This window comes from Periplaneta americana, chromosome 6 (assembly GCF_040183065.1).
Source record: "Periplaneta americana isolate PAMFEO1 chromosome 6, P.americana_PAMFEO1_priV1, whole genome shotgun sequence".
Classification (NCBI taxonomy): Eukaryota; Metazoa; Arthropoda; class Insecta; order Blattodea; family Blattidae; genus Periplaneta; species Periplaneta americana.
In genome coordinates this window covers 34,126,050-34,148,434 of record NC_091122.1, presented here as the reverse complement: position 1 = coordinate 34,148,434, position 22,385 = coordinate 34,126,050, and the positions used below count along the sequence as shown (strand labels likewise).

The following is a 22,385-nucleotide window of genomic DNA, read 5'->3' as shown; positions in this document are numbered from 1 at the left end:
CATGTTTCGTCATTATAAAAAATTAAGATTGGTTCAAGTAGCCCATTATACATTGACAGTTGGAACCACATGTAAAACCTAAGTCTGCTCTGATAATGGGTTCTGTTAACCTCTGAACTACACGAATTTTGTAAGGTTTTAATTTAATTGTTTCGTACCTCTTATTACTGAAGACTGTGACAACCCTATCTGTTGAGCTACATGGCAGGATGATGTCGTAGGACTTCTCTCTAGTCAAATAGTATGTGTAAATTTATTTTTTATTTTTTATTTATTTTTTTTTTTTTAAGGTCCTCAATTTCAGTTTAAACTTACACAAGTTATTATAGGCTATATTTTTTATTACAGTCCCCTTTAATTAAAGAATTTTTTTTTCTAAAAAATCAAGGCCTAAAATTTCTTTGAATATATGGAGGGGGAAGGAACTGGCCATCCTACCCCACTACCTCTTGGCCTAGTTGTCTCATAAGTGGTGCCTTGTTGGTATCACTTGTGAGGTTCAGACCTGTCTTTCGACAGTTGACTTAAACAACAATACATGGATTATAATAATTAACTTTTCAAAGATATGTTTCGTGAAATATCTAAGAAGTATGTAGGCCTACTGTAGGTACACTCTTTGACATGGAAAATGGTTGCTCTCCTGTAGAATGAATTTGTCTCAAGTGTTATTCGGGTTATTGTGAGATTCACACGGGGGAAATATTAAGCATCAAGAACTGAGGATGAAGGCAAATCGTAGCAGCAACATATCTGTATGTCACAAGACGACATATTTCCTATGAAGACTTTATGGCTTAGTGATAAGAGTTCTTTCTTCTCGTTACAAAGATCAGGCTTCGAATCTCTCAATGTAAAATGCACACGTGCAAACAAGCACACACGATTCCCAAACTATTCCAAAGTGGGACTTAGTCTCTGAATAGCAACCAATTTGTGTCAAATAGTGTACCTATGGTCTTTAAATAATTTTTTTGTTAATGGCCTGAATACAAAGCTGTACTTCTTGCTTATATAATTTGAACCAGGATGAAGAGTGCAACAAAATTATGAAATGAAATACAGACTGCCCCATTAAAACAAACGTAACTTTGTGTTACCGGTACAGTACTACGAATTCCTGTAACATTCTGAACTATTTTTAGAGATGTACTGTACATTAAATGTGCTATTGTTAGTTACTCAGGAGAAGATAATCAGAAGAAATATGGCCTTCTTGACTGTAGGTGCTGGTTATTTATTTTTATTATTATTATTATTATTATTATTATAATTTTACAAAGAAGGAACCTGAAGCTTATTGTGCTTACCACTCCTGTTTTGTGAATGATGCTTGTAGCTAAACGGCTGTGCTGTGAACTTAACCCAGGCTATGGTATGAATGATGATATGTGAATTAATGATGGCGAAATGAGTTCGAGGTCCAATACCGGAAGTTATCCAGCAATTCTACTTCTATTAGTTGAGGGAAAGCCTCAGGAAAAACCCCAGTCAGGTAACTTGTCCCAGCCAGGATTTGAACCCTGGCCTGCTTGTTTCACAGTCAGACGAGTTAACTGTTACTCCACAACGGTGGACTGGGTGCAGGTTATAATAAAGATTACTGAGATAATCACAGCATCCGGTTATTATGCCTGCTCATGTTATGGACACCAATCTGTACTAGCAGCCACTAAATCAGGCGGGTCAGAGAAATTACGCTGTTGCCAAGGTTTTCTAGTAACTGGCGTAGAAATGTCCGATTAAACAGACCATTTTGGGGCGCATAAACCACTTCAAATAATTATGAAATTTAAGTCCAAATCGTGTATTGAAATTTTCAGCAAGAAAATACTTTTTTGTTTTATGGGCCAGTAAAATTTTGACTCTGGGGGGGATGGGGGAGTATAAAATCGCCTAGTTACATTAAATTGTTTATGTTGAAACATTTTTATGGAACGTTTACTTTTTCGGAAAAGTGGCCATATAAATGTCGTAAGCGGTCGGGTGGACGGCATGCGAGGAGCAAGCACTGCACAGTCAGCGTTGCCAATTCGTGCGCGGCTCTCGACCATCTGTCGCTTCGCCGTCCCCAAATCACCCGCCTGATGCTACTTTAGTGGTAGCACTGTCAATGACAATATTGGTCGAGTGACAAGCCGCCACTGACTACTGCATTCACAGATGTTTGCAGAACGTTTACGGTGACGGGGTGTTTTGTTTTCCATTTCCACCACTCCTTTATTTTTAAGGAAGCATGGTGTAAATAGGTAAATATTAATTGTAAAATCAAGAATAAACTATGTATTGAAGATAAGAATAAAATCCTTTACATCTATGAAATTTACGGAAAACAAATCGTATTATCATAGTGTAATGTTGGTGACCCTGTGACGTAAATATTACTTCAATTGTCATTTCTAACAGCACAGTTGTTTATAATAAGAATAAGATTTTTCGGTTTGTATAGTTGACGATCATCGCAGTGATCGTGGCCGGTGTTTGGCAGTAATTATAAAATTCTTTGTTACAGAAATAATGAAACCTGTCATTATGGAAGTCTAGTTAAATTATCATGGTACGAAATGGTGAATTTGAACGCCATGCAGTACCGTATATCATTCTGAATTTTATACCACATTAAAATTTGGTGGAATGACGTGACACCTCACTCAAATCTTGTATTTGCGAATTGTATGTCGCATAACGAAGCACATTGCTAAGCATAAGTTTATTAAAATTACACTGTAATCACGTTTTATTTTAGACATTGCATGTTTAATCTAACTTCAGTTTTCTTTTTTATAGCACAAAATATCACTGCTTGAGGGTGTGCAATGGAGGGATTTAAAGACATAATTGCCACCTCAGCATCAATTTGTACAATATTACAGTTTTTTACAGGAATGTGAGTATATTGTTCTTGTGGTAGCGTACATTTATATTTTTATAGTTTAAAATCTAATGCAATATAAAAATACCTTGTAGGCTGCATACAGTAGGCCTAATTCCAAATTTGACATTCGTACCTTTTGGAAAATTATGTAGTAAACATCGACTAGGTCTTCTTCCCGCAATTAAGGTCCAGGGTACATACATTACCAAATAAAATAATATTCATTGTTTTAAGTAAATTGGCGAATCTTCGATCCCACTATGCGCCACGCACTGGAGGAAAAACACCAACCGAAATCATTGAAAATAATCTCAGAATTATAGCACACCACACGATACCTCCATTCTGGTTGGATGATCGTCCACCTCTGCTTCGGCATGTGAACGTGAGGTCGGACTTGGCCCTTCAGGGCTGTAGCACCATGGATTTACTTTTTTTCTTTTACTCTAAAGACACGATGTGATCACTGCAGAAGCTATAAACCCACGACGCATTCCAAATACCATCGTTTCTTATATACCCGACCGATAATTTTTTTTCAGACATTTTCACATGAAATCAAACGTAACCCAGTGGTATTATATTGTTGCACTACGCGCGAAAGCACTCCTTTCGGTTCAGGATAAATCTTATTTGTGTAGGCCTGTGTACAGATACCAAAAAGCGTACAGTAAGTGTAAGGCATACCAAAAGCCTAAACAAACGAAACCTAACATAACTTGTCATTGATCCTCGACCTTACGAAAACTCGCAAATTTGTTTTTCCAGATGAATGTATAGTTGTAAAGTTATACCATCTCTCAGTTTAATTTCATCACGAAGTAACGCAACATCAGATGTCAGTACTAAACGAAGATTCAGAGTTAAATTTTCAACGTTTTCTTATGACTGACATAATGTCATAATATATTTTAATTTCTTTTTTTTTTTTTTTGTATTATGGTATTATTTTCATGTTGTTTAGTGTCGATTTTATTATGCTATTACGGTATTATTTTTTTTTTCTTTTGTAATATGTTAGTATTCTGTTCTTTAACTTTTTGTTAAATTTTAACTGCTTATATACTTTGTGACCTGGTAGAGTGTAAGAGAAGGTCCTGTGGCCTTAACCCTGCCAGTATAAATAAAGAATTATTATTATTATTATTATTATTATTATTATTATTATTATGTCTCTTTACACTCTAATGGGAAAATATGTGCCCTGGACCTCTATTGCGGAAAGATTGCGGCCTGGCCAATGCTTGCTACATAATTACCGGATTTTGTATTTAGCCTACACTATATTATCGCAAATACAGCCAATATTTGTAATTGTAATGAACTGCTTCTACTTCATTAGCGTCAAGCTATAATTTGGCAAGGATATATTAAAGATTTAACTAAATCATTTTAGAAATTTCCTGTGACAGTGTTCTATAAATTTCAAAATAAGATGTATTCTTCCAACAAGGTTTTGCATGCATGCTATTTGGAGAGTGTTCGATCAGTTTTTCGTATTATACTTATTTACATATGGCTTTTAAGGAACCAGAAGGTTCATTGCGCGCTCACTTAAGCCTGCCATCGGTCCCTATCCTGTGCAAGATTAATCCAGCCTCTATCATCATATCCCACCTCCCTCAAATCCATTTTAATATTATCCTCCCATCTGCGTTTTCGTATCATCATCATCATCATCATCATCATCATCATCATCATCATCATCATCACCATTTCTTCGTACAGAGTAGCTTCCTTGATTTGTGTAACTTAATAGACTTTTGTGGAGAAACAACTGACCTACACCAAAATCATTTAGGCCTATTAATACATCTATGTCCGAATTTAAATATCATTTGTCCTGTATCAACATCATATTATTTTGCTTTAAACACATGCAATAATAATAATAATAATAATAATAATAATAATAATAATAATAATAAACTACGAAATGCATGCACCTTTTGCCTTATAAAAGCCTCTGCACTTTCACTTAGGTTAAGTTGCTGATGATTCGTTGTAGTCCATTTGACGAAGCACTTTAAATTCAATTTCAATGTACAGCACACAAAAAAAAATTCGTAACGTCACTTCAGTGTTTGGATGAATATATAATACAGTATCTCTTTTTTTTTTTTTTTTCAAAGCAGACAGCCTTACACCCGCTTTAATTCACAGGACAACAAGAATGGAAGTAAATAATTAGCCTATATGAACCATTGCTGTCCTTTGTGAGAGTAGACCTACTGCTCAACACAGCTGTCAGGGTTGTCTACTGTCTAGACCTAAATACAGCACTGCACATAACTTAAACAATAACAAATATCTTGGGTTTTTGTTCAATTGTTTTTTTTTCTTTTTCTTTTATAGGCTATTTCCCATTTTTAAATAGCCTACAGGACTTAAACAATTTTGTTTCAAAAGAGTGTGTTGTTCATAAATTAAATATTTATAACAATTTGTGCTTTTGTGTAGATTATTACTATTCTTTAAGTTACAGACAGATTTTCGTTGTATGAAATAAATCCTAATTATAAAATATTCTCTTACAGTTTAGTTTGCCAGAAATATGTTCAAAATGGAACAACAGGGGACTCTTCACCATTACCATTTGTTGCAGGATTTTTATCGTAAGTATTTTTCTAAGTTTTCTGTGAAGAATTGAGATTTCAAATTGGACTACAGGCTTCTATTATTTATTGCCAAGATTTCAGTCTTTTATGCCATAGAGGTTATGAATGAAATATTTGGAGACATATTAAATTCTTTATGGAAGTTATTTATTAATTAAAACTATCTCTCTAGAGAGATATGAGTAATGCAATGTATTCATGCTGTAACTTAAGAAAGAGAGTAGATAGGCCTAGATAGTAGTAAATTGACAATGTAAAATAGAGGTGTTGTGTACAGCGTTTTACTTTCACAGCTCCAGAGTGTGACAGCCTAGGAAAAATCACTGATAGATAATGATGATTTTGTCACAGAGTGATTTTCGTATTCTGATTATTCTTGGCTCTGTTTCACGTCTGTAGATTTCCAAGTCGTCTAGAACTCAATTTCACTGTCATCTGCTCAGCTCTGAATAAACCACGAGGAATACCAATATTTCTCATCATGAGCTGACAGATATTTATGTTTATCACTCTTCTGCGAATTGAGTTGATATACCGGTGCCATGTCTTATATCAGCAGTAATGATTAGCACGAGAAGTATATTGAAAACAAAACACTCTTTGACCTTTGTTATGTACACTGAATCTTTCGAAGCCAGCCATTACTAGCAGTGAAATCTGAAATTATAATTTGTACAGCAATTTTCAAAGCTTTTTCTTTCGTAAGTGGTCTGTTAATATGACTTCCCACTTTTGAACGATTCCAGCAACAACATGTTAACATTATGAAACATTTCCTGTTGATTTCTTTTCATGCCACGATTTACATTGGAATTCCACATGGTTATAATTTTGACTTCAATTTTAAAACTGAATTAATCTGAGTTTCGCCACATTTAAATTCTTCTATTAATTATCTTTCTGAAAAGCCACTATCATTTTCAGGAATTACTCTGGCTCAGTCTTCCAGCAATAATACACTGTCATTTTACTGAACATGTTTTAACAACATGCCAGAAGAAATAAAACTGTTAAATAAAGGAGCAAATAATCCATGGTCAGATTCTGGAGGCTGTGCGAAGTGTTCACAGCTCTTAACAACATCCTCTTCTCGTTAGAAGTTCTCACATTCCTGAGAAAATTAAAAGATCGGACATTTAGCACATGTAGTTAAAAAGTGTTGTTAAATTTAATTTTAATCTTGGGAGATTCATTACAGAACTCTTATCAAACTCTCAGGATTTATTTAATGCAGTAAATTACTGTGTTGTAAAAGCCACCGGCTTGGCTCAGTCGGTTAAGGCGCTTGCCTGCTGGTCTGAAGTTGTGCTCGGGTGCAGGTTTGATCCCCGCTTGGGCTGATTACCTTGTTGGGTTTTTTCCGAGGTTTTTCCCAACAATAAGGTGAATGCCAGTTAATCTATGGCTAATCCTCGGCCTCATCTCGCCAAATACCATCTCGCTATCACCAATCTCATCTATGCAAAATAGCTTATTAGTTGATACAGCGTAGTTAAATAACCAACTAAAAAAAAACTGTTGTAAGATTTTAGTGCATACTTTAATTTTGAAATCTGATCTCTTAAAAGGGGAAAATTAAGAAAACGGCTATTCTTCAGTTGGTTAGTGGTAGTGGAAAAGGAGTGGTTCTTAAATGGAGGTACAAAATACATTTGAATCGGTTATTGTTGAAAGGAATTAGTCCACTTTTTAAAGTTTTGAGATAATGGAAAAAAAACTGTTTTGTGAATAATCTATCGAAGATTAAACCACAATATATTGCATATATATATATATATTTTATGTGTACAATATATTTTGATTAAATCTTCGATAGATTATTCACAAAACAGTTTTTTTCGATTATCTCAAAACTTTAAAAAGTGGATTTGGTTCCTTTCAACAATAACCGATTCATTTGTTTCATGGGTTTGTACATCGATTCTTAGAAAAATCAGCCTCTGAGAGGGGTGGTCTCTTAGTAGGAGTGGTCTTCCAGAGAGGTTTCATTGTTTCTATTTAAGTAGTTTATTTTTAAGTAGTAAGCTTAGAGATCAGTTACGGTTTCTTAAACTAAATTTATGAAAAAAAATTCCACTACACAGGGAGGCAATAGGTTGGATGCATATAAAATATATACAGTATTTCCGAATTATCTTAAAACATAAGATTTACAGTAACCTAATTATAATACTGAACCGAAATCCAAGTGTTGTGAAGTGGACAGACAGAATAAGAAATGAAGCTGTGTTGGAAAGAGTGGGTGAAGAAAGAATGATGCTGAAACTGATCAGGAAGAGATCACTGACTGAGAAAAAAACTGCCTATTAAAGGATACATTGGAAGGAATGGTGAATGAGAGAAGATATCAGATGATAGACGATATTAAGATATAGTAGTAGGTTATTTTACGACACTTTATCAACATCTTAGGTTATGTAGCATCTGAATGAGATGAAGGTGATAATGCCGTGAAATGAGTCCGGGGTCCAGCACCGAAAGTTACCCAGCATTTGCTCATATTGGGTTGAGGGAAAACCCCGGAAAAAACCTCAACCAGGTAACTTGTCCTGACCGGGAATTGAACCGGGCGACCTGGTTTTGTGGTCAGATGTGCCAACCGTTACTCCACAGGTGTGGATTATTAAGATATATGGATCATATGTGGACATATTGTACTACTATTCACTCATCCAAAACACAATCTGGCATATATTTCCACTGAAAACAACTGGGATGTAGCAAAACCACCCACGTGTTTTTCAATATAGGACTTCGCAAATGGGTCAGTATGTTTTGCTGAGTGTGCAGCCCTGTGGAGGCTTTACTGCGCAGATGCATACGACTTATTCTGTTTCTTAATATTCCTTTATCTTTTCTTTGTATGGTTGTTTTGTACGAACTGCAATAATTGCTATTCTTGTTCCATCAGTCGTGAGCTGTGGCATTGTCATTTCGTAAAGTTCTTGTGTATTAGGTACATTCTTACCATACTTGTAAAGTACCAGATATATTAACATTAACTAGCCAAATGTAATATGAATAATTGTATCTAAAACCTTAGTGCCCATTCTAGAGAAATCTAGAACCAATTTTATGAACGTTTTCAAGTTCTGTTACCAGTGGCGTAGCGTCAATGTAAGCTAAAAAGCTCAGCTTCCCCAGTTAATAATAATTTCATAGTAAACCTGCAATCTATGGACAAAATTATTTATTAATTTTAATAGAATTTATATTTACGCGTTAAATATTGTGATGCAGCAGCTCAGGATGATTTGTGATGCAGCAGTAAACTAGAAGCCTGCACACACCAGCTTCCAAGCAGACTGGTTTCTTACACTCATTCTTCTGTGTAACCCACCGCGCAGATTTTCCATCCCTTTCTAACTAAACTACCCTAGTCGCAAGGCTCGCAAGAAGCTAGCTTTGACATTTAAAATAAGTAGTTTCCTAGTTATCCCTTTTCGTCAGGTGTGTTCAGTTGAAGTGTTAGTGTGCATTGTGGCTGATATAATAAATAATGAGTGAAATAACAGTTCCTGACACCAATTTACTTGAATTTTTTAGGAAAATTCTATTATCAAGATTGACTTACGAACAAAATTGTGATCTAAAAAACAAATGACCGATTCCCTTGCTGTCAATGAAGGACACAACCAAAAGACAGACGCATACTTACGTACTGTATCTATTGACCATTAATATTGTGATTCCTCTATGACAGGGAGTGAGCTAGTGTTATATTATACGTGTCTATTTGATGTGTAAACCGTGAAATCATATTTTACTACGTACCATTTGAGGTCATGCCTTATTGGTGTTACTTACGAGGTTCCAACCAAACTTCGACTGCTGACTTGACATTGACTACTATTTATTTTAAGACTATATTTTTGTAATACGTTTTCTCATATTGCATGAAAGACAACTTGAATTAGCTTCCCCTGCTCAAAATTTCATGCTACGCCACTGTCTGTTACACCTTTATGATTCTTTCTGTTCGCTGCTGTAGGAAATTTCAAAGGAAGGATCACTCTCACTTTCTCTTAACCTTACCTAACCAGAAGGAAAGAAACTACGACATGAGGTGATAATAAAGGGAAGGTAGTCTTTCCTTGAAAATAACCTTGCTGTGTTATGCTTATCAGTTGAAATTGTTATGTTGCTGCCCCATCGTTATAGGGAAAGGAGTAGAAAGGGTAGAGGTGGAGGCAAGTCACGAAGCAAGGTTGTTACGAATGGGACTTCCAGCTAGACAGTGCTTCCAATCACTTCTTTGTACAGTGGACACCGCTTATTATAATCATTTTTGAATGCTGCTAATCTTAAAACATTAACTGATTGATAACAGGGACCGAAAAAAGTTGTTTTTAATTTTCATTATAAAACTGCAAGGCAGTCTCTTTGTATGATCCATAATCTTAATGTCGTCTGTCATCTGATATCTTCTTCTGCCCGAACTCTTCTCCCATTCACCATTCCTTCCAGAACAGTGACCCAACCAATTTCTTTTTCTCTTCCTGATCAGTTTCAGCATCATTCTTTCTTCACCCACTCTTTCCAACATTTCTTACTCTGTACTCGTATATTATATTACTTTATACTCGACCATGCCGAAATGTAATTATACACCTGGTAGCAGCCCTTTAATTGACCTTATTAAAGTACACCTATTCATTAAAGTTCAGGTGTTCCACCAATCAGAAAATACCATTGTAGCAATATGAAAGCGCAAGTATCGATTATTCTCGGTTATGCAATCGAAAGGAAACTAGTTCTGTAACTATAATAATTAGCGTTAATTGTGAATGATATTCGAATAAATTCAATTTGTCATCTCGTCTTTCAATGTCTAATTCAATTTCAAGGTTATATCAAGATTAATGTTTATTTTACTCTCTAGATTATATCAAGGTCAATGTCGACATTTGTTTCTCGGAAAAAATCAATACTTTCGCGTCTGCGCACATCTCACAATTTACGAGGTATTGCACAAGGTCAGTTCCGCTCCTCAGTCAGATAAGAATAACATGAATACTTATGAATAATTTGAAGTTAGAAATATGGTCGAGCATAAAAAGTCGTATGAAACTTGACTATAATGGTAATTAAGACGCTCATATGAAAATTATGAAACTCGCTTGCGCTCGTTTCATAAACATACTCGCGTCTTAATTACTACCATTATAGGCTCGTTGCATAATGTACTATTAAATTACATTATAATTATTATATCATAGATCATATTACATTACAATTGTTACCTTTCCCTTTTCATTCCATCTCTATTTGGACTACTCCCATGCATCAGATTTTCAAATAGTCTTGATTCCTGCTTCTTCTTTAATGGAAATAACAGTGTGTTTCGCTTTCGAGTTTCGAAACAATGTGAAGAGTTTGAGATCTAAGTTTTACTGGTATGTTACCGGTTCCGGACAATTGGCCACAGAAAATTGGTACCTAATATGGACAATTCGCCATAGATAGACAATTTGCCACAGACAGACAATTTGCCACACCGTCCATTATTAAAAAATGGGACTGTAACAGTTTATTTAAATGTTGTTGTTTTCTAATGCCAGGCGTTTGACAATAAAGTCATTTGACCTCTTGCACTCCAATATTTTTCAAAGATATTATCATGACCAGCCACTGAAGCACAGATTTTGAGGTGTTCCGAATCCATTTCTTGGTTTGAGTTGCACAATAGACAGTTAAGGGACTGATATATTCCAATTCTATGCAGGTGTTTGGCCAAACAATCATGGCCTGTTGCCAATCTAAATGCAGCTACAGACGATTTTCGTGATAAATCGGGAATTAACTGTGGATTTTGATGCAGAGAGTTCCATTTTTTCCCTTGAGATTGTGTTATCAAATTTTGTTTGGTGAAGTCTAAGTATGTAGATTTAATAAATCTTTTCACAGAGTAATACGTAGATTTAGTTACAGGTCTGTAAGTAGCAGTGCTGCCCTTCTTTGCTAAAGCATCCGCATTCTCGTTCCCCAGGATTTAAATGTGAATTAGTGATAGTTATGATAACTTTCACGTTGTCGTCCAGTTCAAAATACAACCACCTTTCTCCTTGTACGGTCTTAGTGTATCTGTCGGCTATAATGTTCAGTTCGTCAATATTCCTTGGTTCAGGTGATAGGTGCAGCTTCCTGGCATGGCACAGTTTTTTAATAGATGGTTTCTTCGGTAGATTCACATTGGCTTTGCTTGCAATACGCTGTAACTCATTTTGAATAATGACAGACGTTGGTTCTCGGGAAGTCCCTGGCCTTGCCTTCATGTTCTCTACACATTCCTTTGCCTTAATCCTTCCCCAGTCTGCAGAATGATTCTTGTGTTCGGACAGTTCTTTGACGACACTGCTTCCATCTTCTGATAACGTGACTGTTGCATTACACCCGCCACGCATGTCACAGCACCAAACAACTCCGTTCTTATTTTCTCTAAGTCTCGTGTACATGTAGCCAAGATATATTAATTTGCCAGAGCCTCTTTCTGATTTTGTGAAGCGAATTTCTTTCGCCATAGTTCCTAATTAGTTTACAGCTTCTGGATTTGTCTTGTGTTATCATACAAATATATTATAAATTGTTGCGAATTTGAGTATTGCCTTGAATTTTAATGTGTGGCTAATTGTCTTTGATACGAATTTCAATTATGTGGCGAATTGTCTTTGATACGAATTTCAATTATGTGGCGAGTTGCCTCTGTGGCCAATTTTCTGTGGCCAGTTGTCCCCAACCCATATGTTACATATATTTCTTCTTTTTTACAGATCATGTATGTGGTTACGTTACGGGTTCCTTCTTCAAGACTCATCTCTCATCATAGTCAATACAATAGGAGCTGCATTACAGCTCGCTTATGTAATTACATTTTATTTCTACACTATAACAAAGGTAAATATTACTACTCTTTTTGAGGTTAGAATTTGTGGGCTCTAAAATGGTGAAATGTGCTGTAGTTTAGATTCAGATGATCCATTTTTGTTGTACGTTGTTGAATTGGTTAGTTTCTGACACCTGATATGGTCGACAAAGACCTTTCTGGCTGCTGCTAATGTATTTTTAAGGTGAACTTTTGTGTAAGACAAAATTTCTCACAAACATACTGGAATCATCAGTCGAAATGCATTACAGTAGCGTGAAAATTAATCCGAACACGACATATTTTTACATTTTCTGTCATTTTTGGCCTCACAGCTGCTCATACCGCTTTAATTGACATCTGTAGTACGTGTAATTCCATTGTTGAAGGTCTGTCGTCATTATTTTTTTTATAATATGAGACATTTTGCCTGTCGTTTTGTACTTATAAGCATTTCAGTTGTGTTGAAGACAATACTGCAATCCTGTGTACATTCTGTCGTCTTCACAAATGGATACGACTCCACGAAAACTGTCTAAAATTATAACATTAGCAGAGCATTCTTCTATGATACACAGGCAAATTGTTGCAGAATGTCACATCGGTTTGGCTACTGTTAATTCGATCATAAAACGATACAGGGAGACTGGATCCATCACACCCCAGAAAAAAGGAAACTGTGGCCGGAAAAGGAAGACTTCACCTGCAGATGATCGTTTAATTGTCAGGAAAATAAATTAAATCCTAGACTAACTGCTGTCGACTTAACCCGTGAGTTAATGGCTACCACTGGGGCGAATATTCACGTCACAACAGTGCGGCGTAGGCTTTTGGAAGCTGGACGAAGGGCTCGTAAGCCTATTAAGAAGCAACTGCTAACCCCTGTTATGTGCAAAAAACGCTTAATGTGGGCAAAATTACATCAACACTGGACAGTGAATGACTGGAAGAATGTACTTTTTTCCGATGAGTCTCATTTCGAGGTCCACGGCCACCGTGTTTCTTACTTACGGAAAGGATCCGAAAAAGTAATGTTTTGGGGTTGTTTTACACATGAAGGGCCTGGAACATTAATACCTATCAAGGGAATGGTGAATTCTGACAAATATATTCACTTATTGGAAACCAGAATCATACCCCAGCTGCAAAAATCATTTCCGGATGGCAGAGGTGTGTTCCAACAAGACCTGGCACCATGCCATACGTCTCGAAAAACTACAGCATTCTTCAACAAGAAGAATATTCAGGTACTCCCCTGGCCAGGCAACTCACCCGACATCAACCCAATTGAGAACTTGTGGTCAATTTGCAAAAGAAGAATGCAAAAAATGGATTGTTCTACAAAGGAGAAGATGATTTCTGTCCTCATTGGTGTATGGTTTCGCGATGAAGAAATGAAGAATATTTCTGGGAAATTAGTGGAATCCATGCCAAATCGTCTCAGAGCTGTTATTAGGAACAAGGGAGGCCACATAGATTACTGAGGTATGTCTTAGATCCTTTTTTTATCCCGTTTGAGTGTTTTTGCATAAGTAATTACGTTGTTCGGATTAATTTGCACGCTACTGTATGTATCATGAAAGTTTAAGAAGTGTAAAGTAATTCCTTCAAGAGAAAGGTTGAGAATTCTGTGTGTCCCTCTCCAAATGTTTTAGCTTAGTACTGTAACAACATATAATGTAATGTAAATTGTTTCAGTCTGCAGTTGTGAAGCAGATGCTAGGAGTTATAGTAGCATTGGTAGTCATGCTGTGTTATACACAGTATGAATCGGATTTGGAACAAGCTAAAATATATATTGGCTTTGTGGCCAGTTTAATGACAATTTTGTTCTTCGCTGCACCCCTCACAATGCTGGTAAGACATTTAATTTCTGAGTATTATTATTATTATTATTATTATTATTATTATTATTATTGGGCGGCCGGGTAGCTCAGTTGGTAGAGCAGCTGGCTATGGACTGGAAGGTCCGGGGTTCGATCCCAGGTGGTGACAGGATTTTTTCTCGTTGCCAAACTTTCAGAACGGCCCCGAGGTTCACTCAGCCTCCTATAAAATTGAGTACCGGGTCTGTCCCGGGGTAAAAGGCGGTCAGAGCGTGGTGCCGACCACACCACCTCATTCTAGTGTCGAGGTCATGGAAAGCATGGGGCTCTACCTCCATGCCCCCCAAGTGCCTTCATGGCGTGTTACGGGGATACCTTTACCTTTTACCTTTATTATTATTATTATTATTATTATTATTATTATTATTATTATTGGCGGCCGGGTAGCTCAGTTGGTAGAGCAGCTGGCTACGGACTGGAAGGTCCGGGGTTCGATCCCAGGTGGTGACAGGATTTTTTCTCGTTGCCAAACTTTCAGAACGGCCCCGAGGTTCACTCAGCCTCCTATAAAATTGAGTACCGGGTCTTTCCCGGGGGTAAAAGGCGGTCAGAGCGTGGTGCCGACCACACCACCTCATTCTAGTGCCGAGGTCATGGAAAGCATGGGGCTCTACCTCCATGCCCCCCAAGTGCCTTCATGGCATGTTACGGGGATACCTTTACCTTTTTTATTATTATTATTATTATTATTATTACTTAGTGGCTTTTAAGGAACCCAGAGGTTCATTGCCGCCCTCACATAAGCCCACCATTGGTCGTGCCAGAGAATCAATCCCATTCCAAGGCTTATTTAAAGGTTTCGTAACAAGCTGCTTTTTTTTACGGTGATGGGCTGTTAGCCCTTCGCCCAACCCCCAAGCTGGAGGACCACCCCTCCGGCTGTCCGTGACTGCTTATTCAATATATTCACAGCTACCCTCCATACCTGGAGGCGTCCACACTTGTGGAGGAACGGTCAGCGCGTCTGGCCGCGAAACCAGGTGGCCCGGGTTCGAATCCCGGTCGGGGCAAGTTACCTGGTTGAGGTTTTTTCCGGGGTTTTCCCTCAACCCAATATGAGCAAATGCTGGGTAACTTTCGGTGCTGGACCCCGGACTCATTTCACCAGCATTATCACCTTCATATCATTCAGACGCTAAATAACCTAGATGTTGATGCAGCGTCGTAAAATAACCCAATAAAATAAAATAAAAAATATCTGGAGGCCGTCTCCTTGATCCGCAACCTGACCCACAATTCATGGATTATTATTATTATTATTATTATTATTATTATTATTATTATTATTATTGTTATTACTATTATTAATTTCTGAATATTAATTTTTTGTTATTCATTTGCTTCAAATTGAAAATGTTATTTTTTATTGATTTATTTTTAATAGTTTGCACATCTTATGATTTCATATGTATATTTGTGTAACTCCTCTGTGCTCACTGTGTTGAATGTTTTTGATAGTATATCTGTTTGTCTCTTGCTGGAGAAATAGAGAAAACTCTTAAGGAAAGCAAAAGTTTTTACCACAGTGGATTCGAACTTCAGAGTCTTTGTGTTATGATATCTTTTTCGATTATACATATGATATCCAAATGAAAAAAAACAGGAAGCAAATTAAGTTTTTACTACCAAATCGAATGTGATACTGAAATTCAGATTGATTGAATGAGTGATTAATTGATTGATTGATTTTATAAATGTAAACATTGATTTTTGTTAACATTTGAAGGATCAACCGGTCATTTTGACCCATTTTGATATTTAATTCATTTGTATCTCCACTGTTTATTGGTTCATCATTTTCGTTCTTCGAGACTTTTATTGAATTTACTCTCTTTAGGTCCCCTGAAAATTTCTAGTTCAAACATTATTTGTGGGCAGTAACAAGTACAGCTACATAGAAGGACCAACACAGGTCATTTTGACCGGTCTGCATTCTTTTATTTTCATGCAGCTGCAAACTAAAAATATTGCTGTTTTATGATCGTCTTCTGCCGTCTAACAGTGAACTCAATACATGGTCGCCATGTGGCAGATTTATTGAATGTATATGGCAAGTATTTTATATTACCGAAAATATTCCCTTTACGGAGACTGGTTGATTCTCAAAACATAAGACAGTAGGGAGTTTATATCTGCTTTCCTGTGACATTACAATACAATCAATATATTTTGGATGACAGCGAAAATTCTTTTGACAACTGTGTGAAGTAGGCCTATATCATTAGTCTGTCTCAGCGGTGCACAACCCGCGGCCCGCCACTATATTTGCTGTGGCCCGATAGTAAAGTTTCAAACATAAAATTAAAATAAAAATATTTGAACAGACTTGTATTATTAGTTTCCAATTCACTGTGGGCTAAAGCAAGGAGATGCACTATCACCTATACTTTTTAACTTTGCTCTAGAGTATGCCGTTAGGAAAGTCCAGGATAACAGGGTTTGGAATTGAATGGGTTACATCAGCTGCTTGTCTATACGGATGACGTGAATATGTTAGGAGAAAATTCACAAACGATTAGGGAAAGTACGGGAATTTTACTTGAAGCAAGTAAAGAGATAGGTTTGGAAGTAAATCCCGAAAAGACGAAGTATATGATTATGTCTCGTGACGAGAATATTGTACGAAATGGAAATATTAAAATTGGAAATTTATTCTTTGATGAAGTGGAAAAATTCAAATACCTGGGAGCAACAGTAACAAATATAAATGATACTCAGAAGGAAATTAAACACAGAATAAATATGGGAAATGCCTGTTATTATTCGGTTGAGAAGCTTTTATCATCCAGTCTGCTGTCAAAAAATCTGAAAGTTAGAATTTATAAAACAGTAAAGTTATATTACTGGTTGTTCTTTATGGTTGTGAAACTTGGACTCTCACTTTGAGAGAGGAACTTAGGTTAAGGGTGTTTGAGAATAAGGTGCTTAGGAAAATATTTGGGACTAAGAGGGATGAAGTTACAGGAGAATGGAGAAAGTTACACAACACAGAACTGCACGCATTGTATTCTTCACCTGACATAATTAGGAACATTAAATCCAGACATTTGAGATGGGCAGGGCATGTAGCACGTATAGGCGAATCCAGAAATGCATATAGAGTATTAGTTGGGAGGCCAGAGGGAAAAAGACCTTTGGGGAGGCCGAGACGTAGATGGGAAGATAATATTAAAATGGATTTGAGGGAGGTGGGATATGATGATAGAGACTGGATTAATCTTGCTCAGGATAGGCACCAATGGCGGGCTTATGTGAGGGTGGCAATGAACCTCCGGGTTCCTTAAAAGCCAGTAAGTAAGTATATATATATATATATATATATATATATATATATATATATATATATACTATAAATTACAGTAATCACTAATTAGTAAGATATTTATGGAAATTGTATTTGATATTGGAGGATCTCTGCGACCCTCCAAAACAATATTGTTTTAAATATTCATAAGGTTGAGCACCCCTGGTCTATCTCAAGATTTCTATTCGCCATTGCCCATTTACTGTAGTTCTTTTGCAAATATGGAACGAAAGTGTTTAAGTGATGAAGAATTTCTGACACGAAAGATTATGAGCAGTGAAGAATTCTGCATTATTTAGAAACATTGTCAGAAATAGATTCTGAGAGAGAATACCGAGTTCGTGTTTGTGACTAGGATGAGAATGAGACTGGTGATCCTAATTATATCCCGCAAGATTGTATATCTCAGCAGTGTCCAGGAAATCAGGGAGGAGGATCTGTTTGATTGAAGGGTGTCATATTAGAAATAACACACCACATGTCTGCGCAAAGTATAACAAGTTTTTGTGTGGCTAGTGTTCTGAAAGAATCATGTATGTGTGTGCAAGATGTGATTATAATAGCCAATAGATGACAGATACATTCAGAAAACACAAAATATATCTATATATTTTCCTGATTTACCACGAAAATCGTCTGTAGCTGCATTTAGATTGGCAACAGGCCATGATTGTTTGGCCAAACACCTGCATAGAATTGGAATATATCAGTCCCCTAACTGCCCATTGTGCAACTCAAACCAAGAAATGGATTCGGAACACCTCAAAATGTGTGCTTCAGTGGCTGACCATATCTTTGAAAAATATTGGAGTGCAAGAGGTCAAATGACTTTATTGTCAAATGCCTGGCATTAGAAAACAACATATATTTTCAAAATATTTAATGTAAAATTGAGTGAACATGAATGATTCATTGCACATGATGTTAAGAACAGAATTGCATCCGAGAAATGGCAGAATTAATACGCTAGTAGTTATACACAGTTAATAAAATACTTTTTTTCATTTAAGCATAACATAATTTTTTCTTATAAGAGTGTATACTGGTCTCAAATTATGTTCTGAAATTAACTTTCACCTCCTTAATTACAGTCACTAAGTCTGTAAGAAGATGATATTTTAAATTAAAGTTTCTAATAAGAGAAAAATTACGATTAAACATGTAGGTCAAAATGACCGCTGTTGGTCATATTAGGTAGTTTGAAAGTCCTGGTCCTCATAGTGTTAATATATGTAACCATTTAATAAGCTAGCTTTATGTGCTTTGTAGATCTTACAAAAGCTTTTTCCTAATAGCCAAGTTTCGTGTTGACCATATACTTCTTTTAAGTGACCGAATTGAATACAACTCAACCAGAAGATGTCAACAATGAGAAGAATCAAATTTATGGTCCAACTGTTCCTTATTATTTACATATGTATAAGTTACAAACTATTGAAATTATTGGGTTATTAGTGGGTGCCAGAGGCACGATTACAAAAAAATGTATTAATTTCTGCAAAGAGTTCAATCTTGAATCCTCTTTGGCCAAGACTGTTTCTTTGATAGCTCTAAAATATGTTGCTGTTTTCTAATGCCAGGCGTTTGACAATAAAGTCATTTGACCTCTTGCACTCCAATATTTTTCAAAGATATTATCATGGTCAGCCACTGAAGCACAGATTTTGAGGTGTTCCGAATCCATTTCTTGGTTTGAGTTGCACAATGGGCAGTTAGGGGACTGATATATTCCAATTCTATGCAGGTGTTTGGCCAAACAATCATGGTCAGCTCTAAAATATTCAATCTATCTTCTGAGTGATCACATATATAAAGTAACACAATAATAATAATTATATTTCTCATGAAAACATTTTCATAAAGTTGTACGTATTTACTAATACTTGTATATTTGGTATACTTTGTCCTTCAGGGCAACCCCTATTTTAGGGAAGCTTGAAAATTAAAATTTAATAAGCCTCCTTGATCATTTTCACCTTCTATTTTAGGAGAACCTTTTCTTATACAGAGTTTAAAAAATAATATATATATACCATTACAGCAGGACTGGATTCCTCATATGAGGAGCATCGTTTCAAAACATATTAAGTCCCCCAGTGGACGAAATTAAATTTGTTACTTTCTATTTATTTATCTTTCATGCTGTGAAGTCTGATGGTTCCAAGTCGTCATATTTGTAAACTGTGAAACCAGTACTTAAAAATGGTTTTGTGTAGTGTTTTGAAAACTTCTCCGGTTTACAAGTAATCCAGTTTTTCGTCGTTCGTGTAAAAAAATTGTAAGGGGCACATATTACGTTTTGAAACGATGCTCCTAATATATTAACAGTGAAATTTGTTTATGCCAATAACTGTCCATAACTTCAAGAGAAAAAATTTTGTAATTCAGGCTAAACTGTATCCTGATTTTACTATAGATCTCCTTCCTCCAAGAAATGAAAGTATTTAAATAAGTAGTTAAATGATTTCTTGACACCAGCAATGTGACTCTGACCTTTACATTATAGGCACATGTGCTCAGCGTAAAGAACTGTGACAGCCTTCCCCTACCAATAATTTTGGCTACATTTGTATGTTCTATACAGTGGCTTATATATGGATACATTTTGAGTGATCCGTTTATACAGGTACGTAAATGAGATTTTATCGATTTGATTAAGAATTTACTGTTGTTCAGCATCTTACAGTTGTGTTTATTTTGTTGTTTTGTTTTCAGGTACCAAATTTATTAGGCACACTTATATCAGCATTTGAACTAAGTCTGTTCCTCATTTATCCATCATAAATCTCACGTGATGCAAGATTATAAATCTAGTATTAGACTCATTTCTTAAAATGGATTTCAGTATTTCATATTTTACATAACGCAAATGATTCATTAATAAAAAAAGTAAGTTTCTGAGTTTTTTAATATATTTTATTAGATACTGTAAAATAATTTCCAAGGTAAAGGCCCTAAAGTAATAGCTTATGGTCGAAAAGAATTAGGTTTGATAATGTCCAATGAAAGTACAGTGAATGGTCATTTGCAAGATGAATATGTTCCCTTTTTTTTCATTTCTTCGTGAATGTTTTATTTTCTTTTTTTTTTTTACTTTGCACAACTTTTATGCATAGATAATAAGATTTTTGTAGTTCACTCATTACATTCCGTTATATTTACACCAGCACAACTTTTTTTTTATCTGTAAGGTACAAACCTGATATTTAATTCTGTATCCTGCAGAGTTTTTTTCATGAATACTAAGTACAATATGGCGTTTTCTGTTTGGTCTAATTATTAAATTTTAGTCATTTAAATGAGAAGTAACTTATTTGAAAGTTTTACTTTACTGTTGTGAACAAAATTTTAATCCATATTTTCCTGAGTTAATAAATATTATACTCCTTGCTAAATATTTGTTATTTTTACATATCGGTACATTTGAATTTTATGGTCAGTAGGGCTAAGATTTGTGTAACATAAAATCATTAATATATTTGAAATAAAAAAAAATCTTTTATGATCTAGAAGTCACTAAAAATGTTCTATATAACAAATTTTATTATGACCCAACAGCTCATTAATAGCTAGTCATAGACAGATATAAGGACCCCATACATGCTAAAACTTATAGCAGACTTATCTATATAGACTTACCCAGGGAGATATGTGTGAATAGGATAATTGTCCATAAATGCTTTAGACTTACTTCCTAGACTTATAGTTCACAAAAAAGTTGTAAGAGGTCGTTGAAATCAGTAATTCTCCGTGGAGAAATGCGATCAATCGAGAAATACTATTCCTTCCTGGTTCTGCATTCATAGAAATGCATTTCTCAAATCTGTACTTTCATAGCTTGCCGCCATTTCATTACAGAGAACTGCTTAAAAAGAAACAGTGACGAAATCTCAACCACATGCTTGGAGTATCATTTGTTCATATTTTAAATTTTTCTTCCTCTTAATTTGGAAAGTACTACAGTCAGAAAAATTTAAGCAGCTCCAGAACACTGGAGACTTACCTCAAGGCCAAATCTCAATACTTTTCGCACTTACAGATGAAGATTGGCCTGTGAATTTAAGTTTGTATGGACTTACCTCCAGGTAAGTCTCAATGCGTATAGAGTCCTATATGCTCGCAGAAGTGATTGTAATAATTAAAGCTTGGATGTTTAGGCATTTATTTTGGTTAAAATAGGCAGGCATATAGGCACTAAAAATGGTAAAAAATAGGCGTTTATTATTCATGGAAACAGAGAAAAAATAGACAAATACTTAATAAACTATCCCATATGGTACTCACTTTACTTGGTTACATGTCACAACAAGATGCTTTTTTAAGTTGTCAACTGCCATAGTGAACCGCCTGTCAGAGAGAACGTTTTTCATGGTGGAAAAAAATCTTTTTACTTCTACTGAAATGATTGGAGCAAACTTAAAACAGCTTATTTCAGAAGGACTGTGTCTACTTTCGTTCACAGATCAGGAAAAACCGACTGTGTATTGTCTCAAAAAGAAGGGTGTGAGAAGGGATTAGAGAGTTCAAAGTACGCGTGACTTGTGTGTGCAAGCGACAACAGTAATGGGAGACTTGCTTTTAATACTTCCCCCATCCCCTTTCTTTTGCTGGTAAACCCCGAAGTGACCTGAGCACTGAGGGTTATACTGTTCAAATATTTTTGTTAAGTGACATGAAAGATGGAATTGGTAGGGGAGAAAAGTTTACGACTTCTTGAAAACATATGTATTGCTGGAGAATAAGATTCTCAGCAAATATTTGTGTGAGTGAATATATATTTTTAATTTGTACAACCGTTCTTTTTTGTTTTTTGTTTTTATATAATTTATGTGCGGTTTAT

At 35.7% G+C, this 22,385-nt stretch overlaps 1 protein-coding gene across 2 annotated transcripts; it reads left to right on the top strand.

Annotated features, from left to right (window-relative positions):
- Nucleotides 1-2,126: 2,126 nt before the first annotated feature.
- slv (sugar transporter SWEET1) lies at nt 2,127-20,450 on the top strand. 2 transcript variants are annotated; one of them, XM_069827825.1, is made up of 7 exons: nt 2,127-2,249; nt 2,788-2,887; nt 5,413-5,490; nt 12,264-12,387; nt 14,054-14,212; nt 20,052-20,171; nt 20,261-20,450. In XM_069827825.1, exons 2-7 carry the CDS (start codon nt 2,817-2,819, stop codon nt 20,327-20,329), a joined length of 621 nt encoding a protein of 206 aa, XP_069683926.1. In that variant the 5' UTR covers nt 2,127-2,249; nt 2,788-2,816; the 3' UTR covers nt 20,330-20,450. The 2 variants fall into 2 exon arrangements, with proteins under 2 accessions (XP_069683926.1, XP_069683925.1); XM_069827824.1 differs by lacking the exon at nt 2,127-2,249 and adding an exon at nt 2,388-2,557.
- Nucleotides 20,451-22,385: the final 1,935 nt, after the last annotated feature.

What these genes read in the sequence shown, in the direction of transcription:
- slv (XM_069827825.1), top strand. Translation starts at nt 2,817, where the DNA reads ATGGAGGGATTTAAAGACATAATTGCCACCTCAGCATCAATTTGTACA. An exon ending in ATTTCTACACTATAACAAAG is followed by an intron (nt 12,388 to 14,053) that starts GTAAATATTACT and finishes AAATTGTTTCAG; the next exon opens with TCTGCAGTTGTGAAGCAGAT. An exon ending in CTGCACCCCTCACAATGCTG is followed by an intron (nt 14,213 to 20,051) that starts GTAAGACATTTA and finishes TTTACATTATAG; the next exon opens with GCACATGTGCTCAGCGTAAA.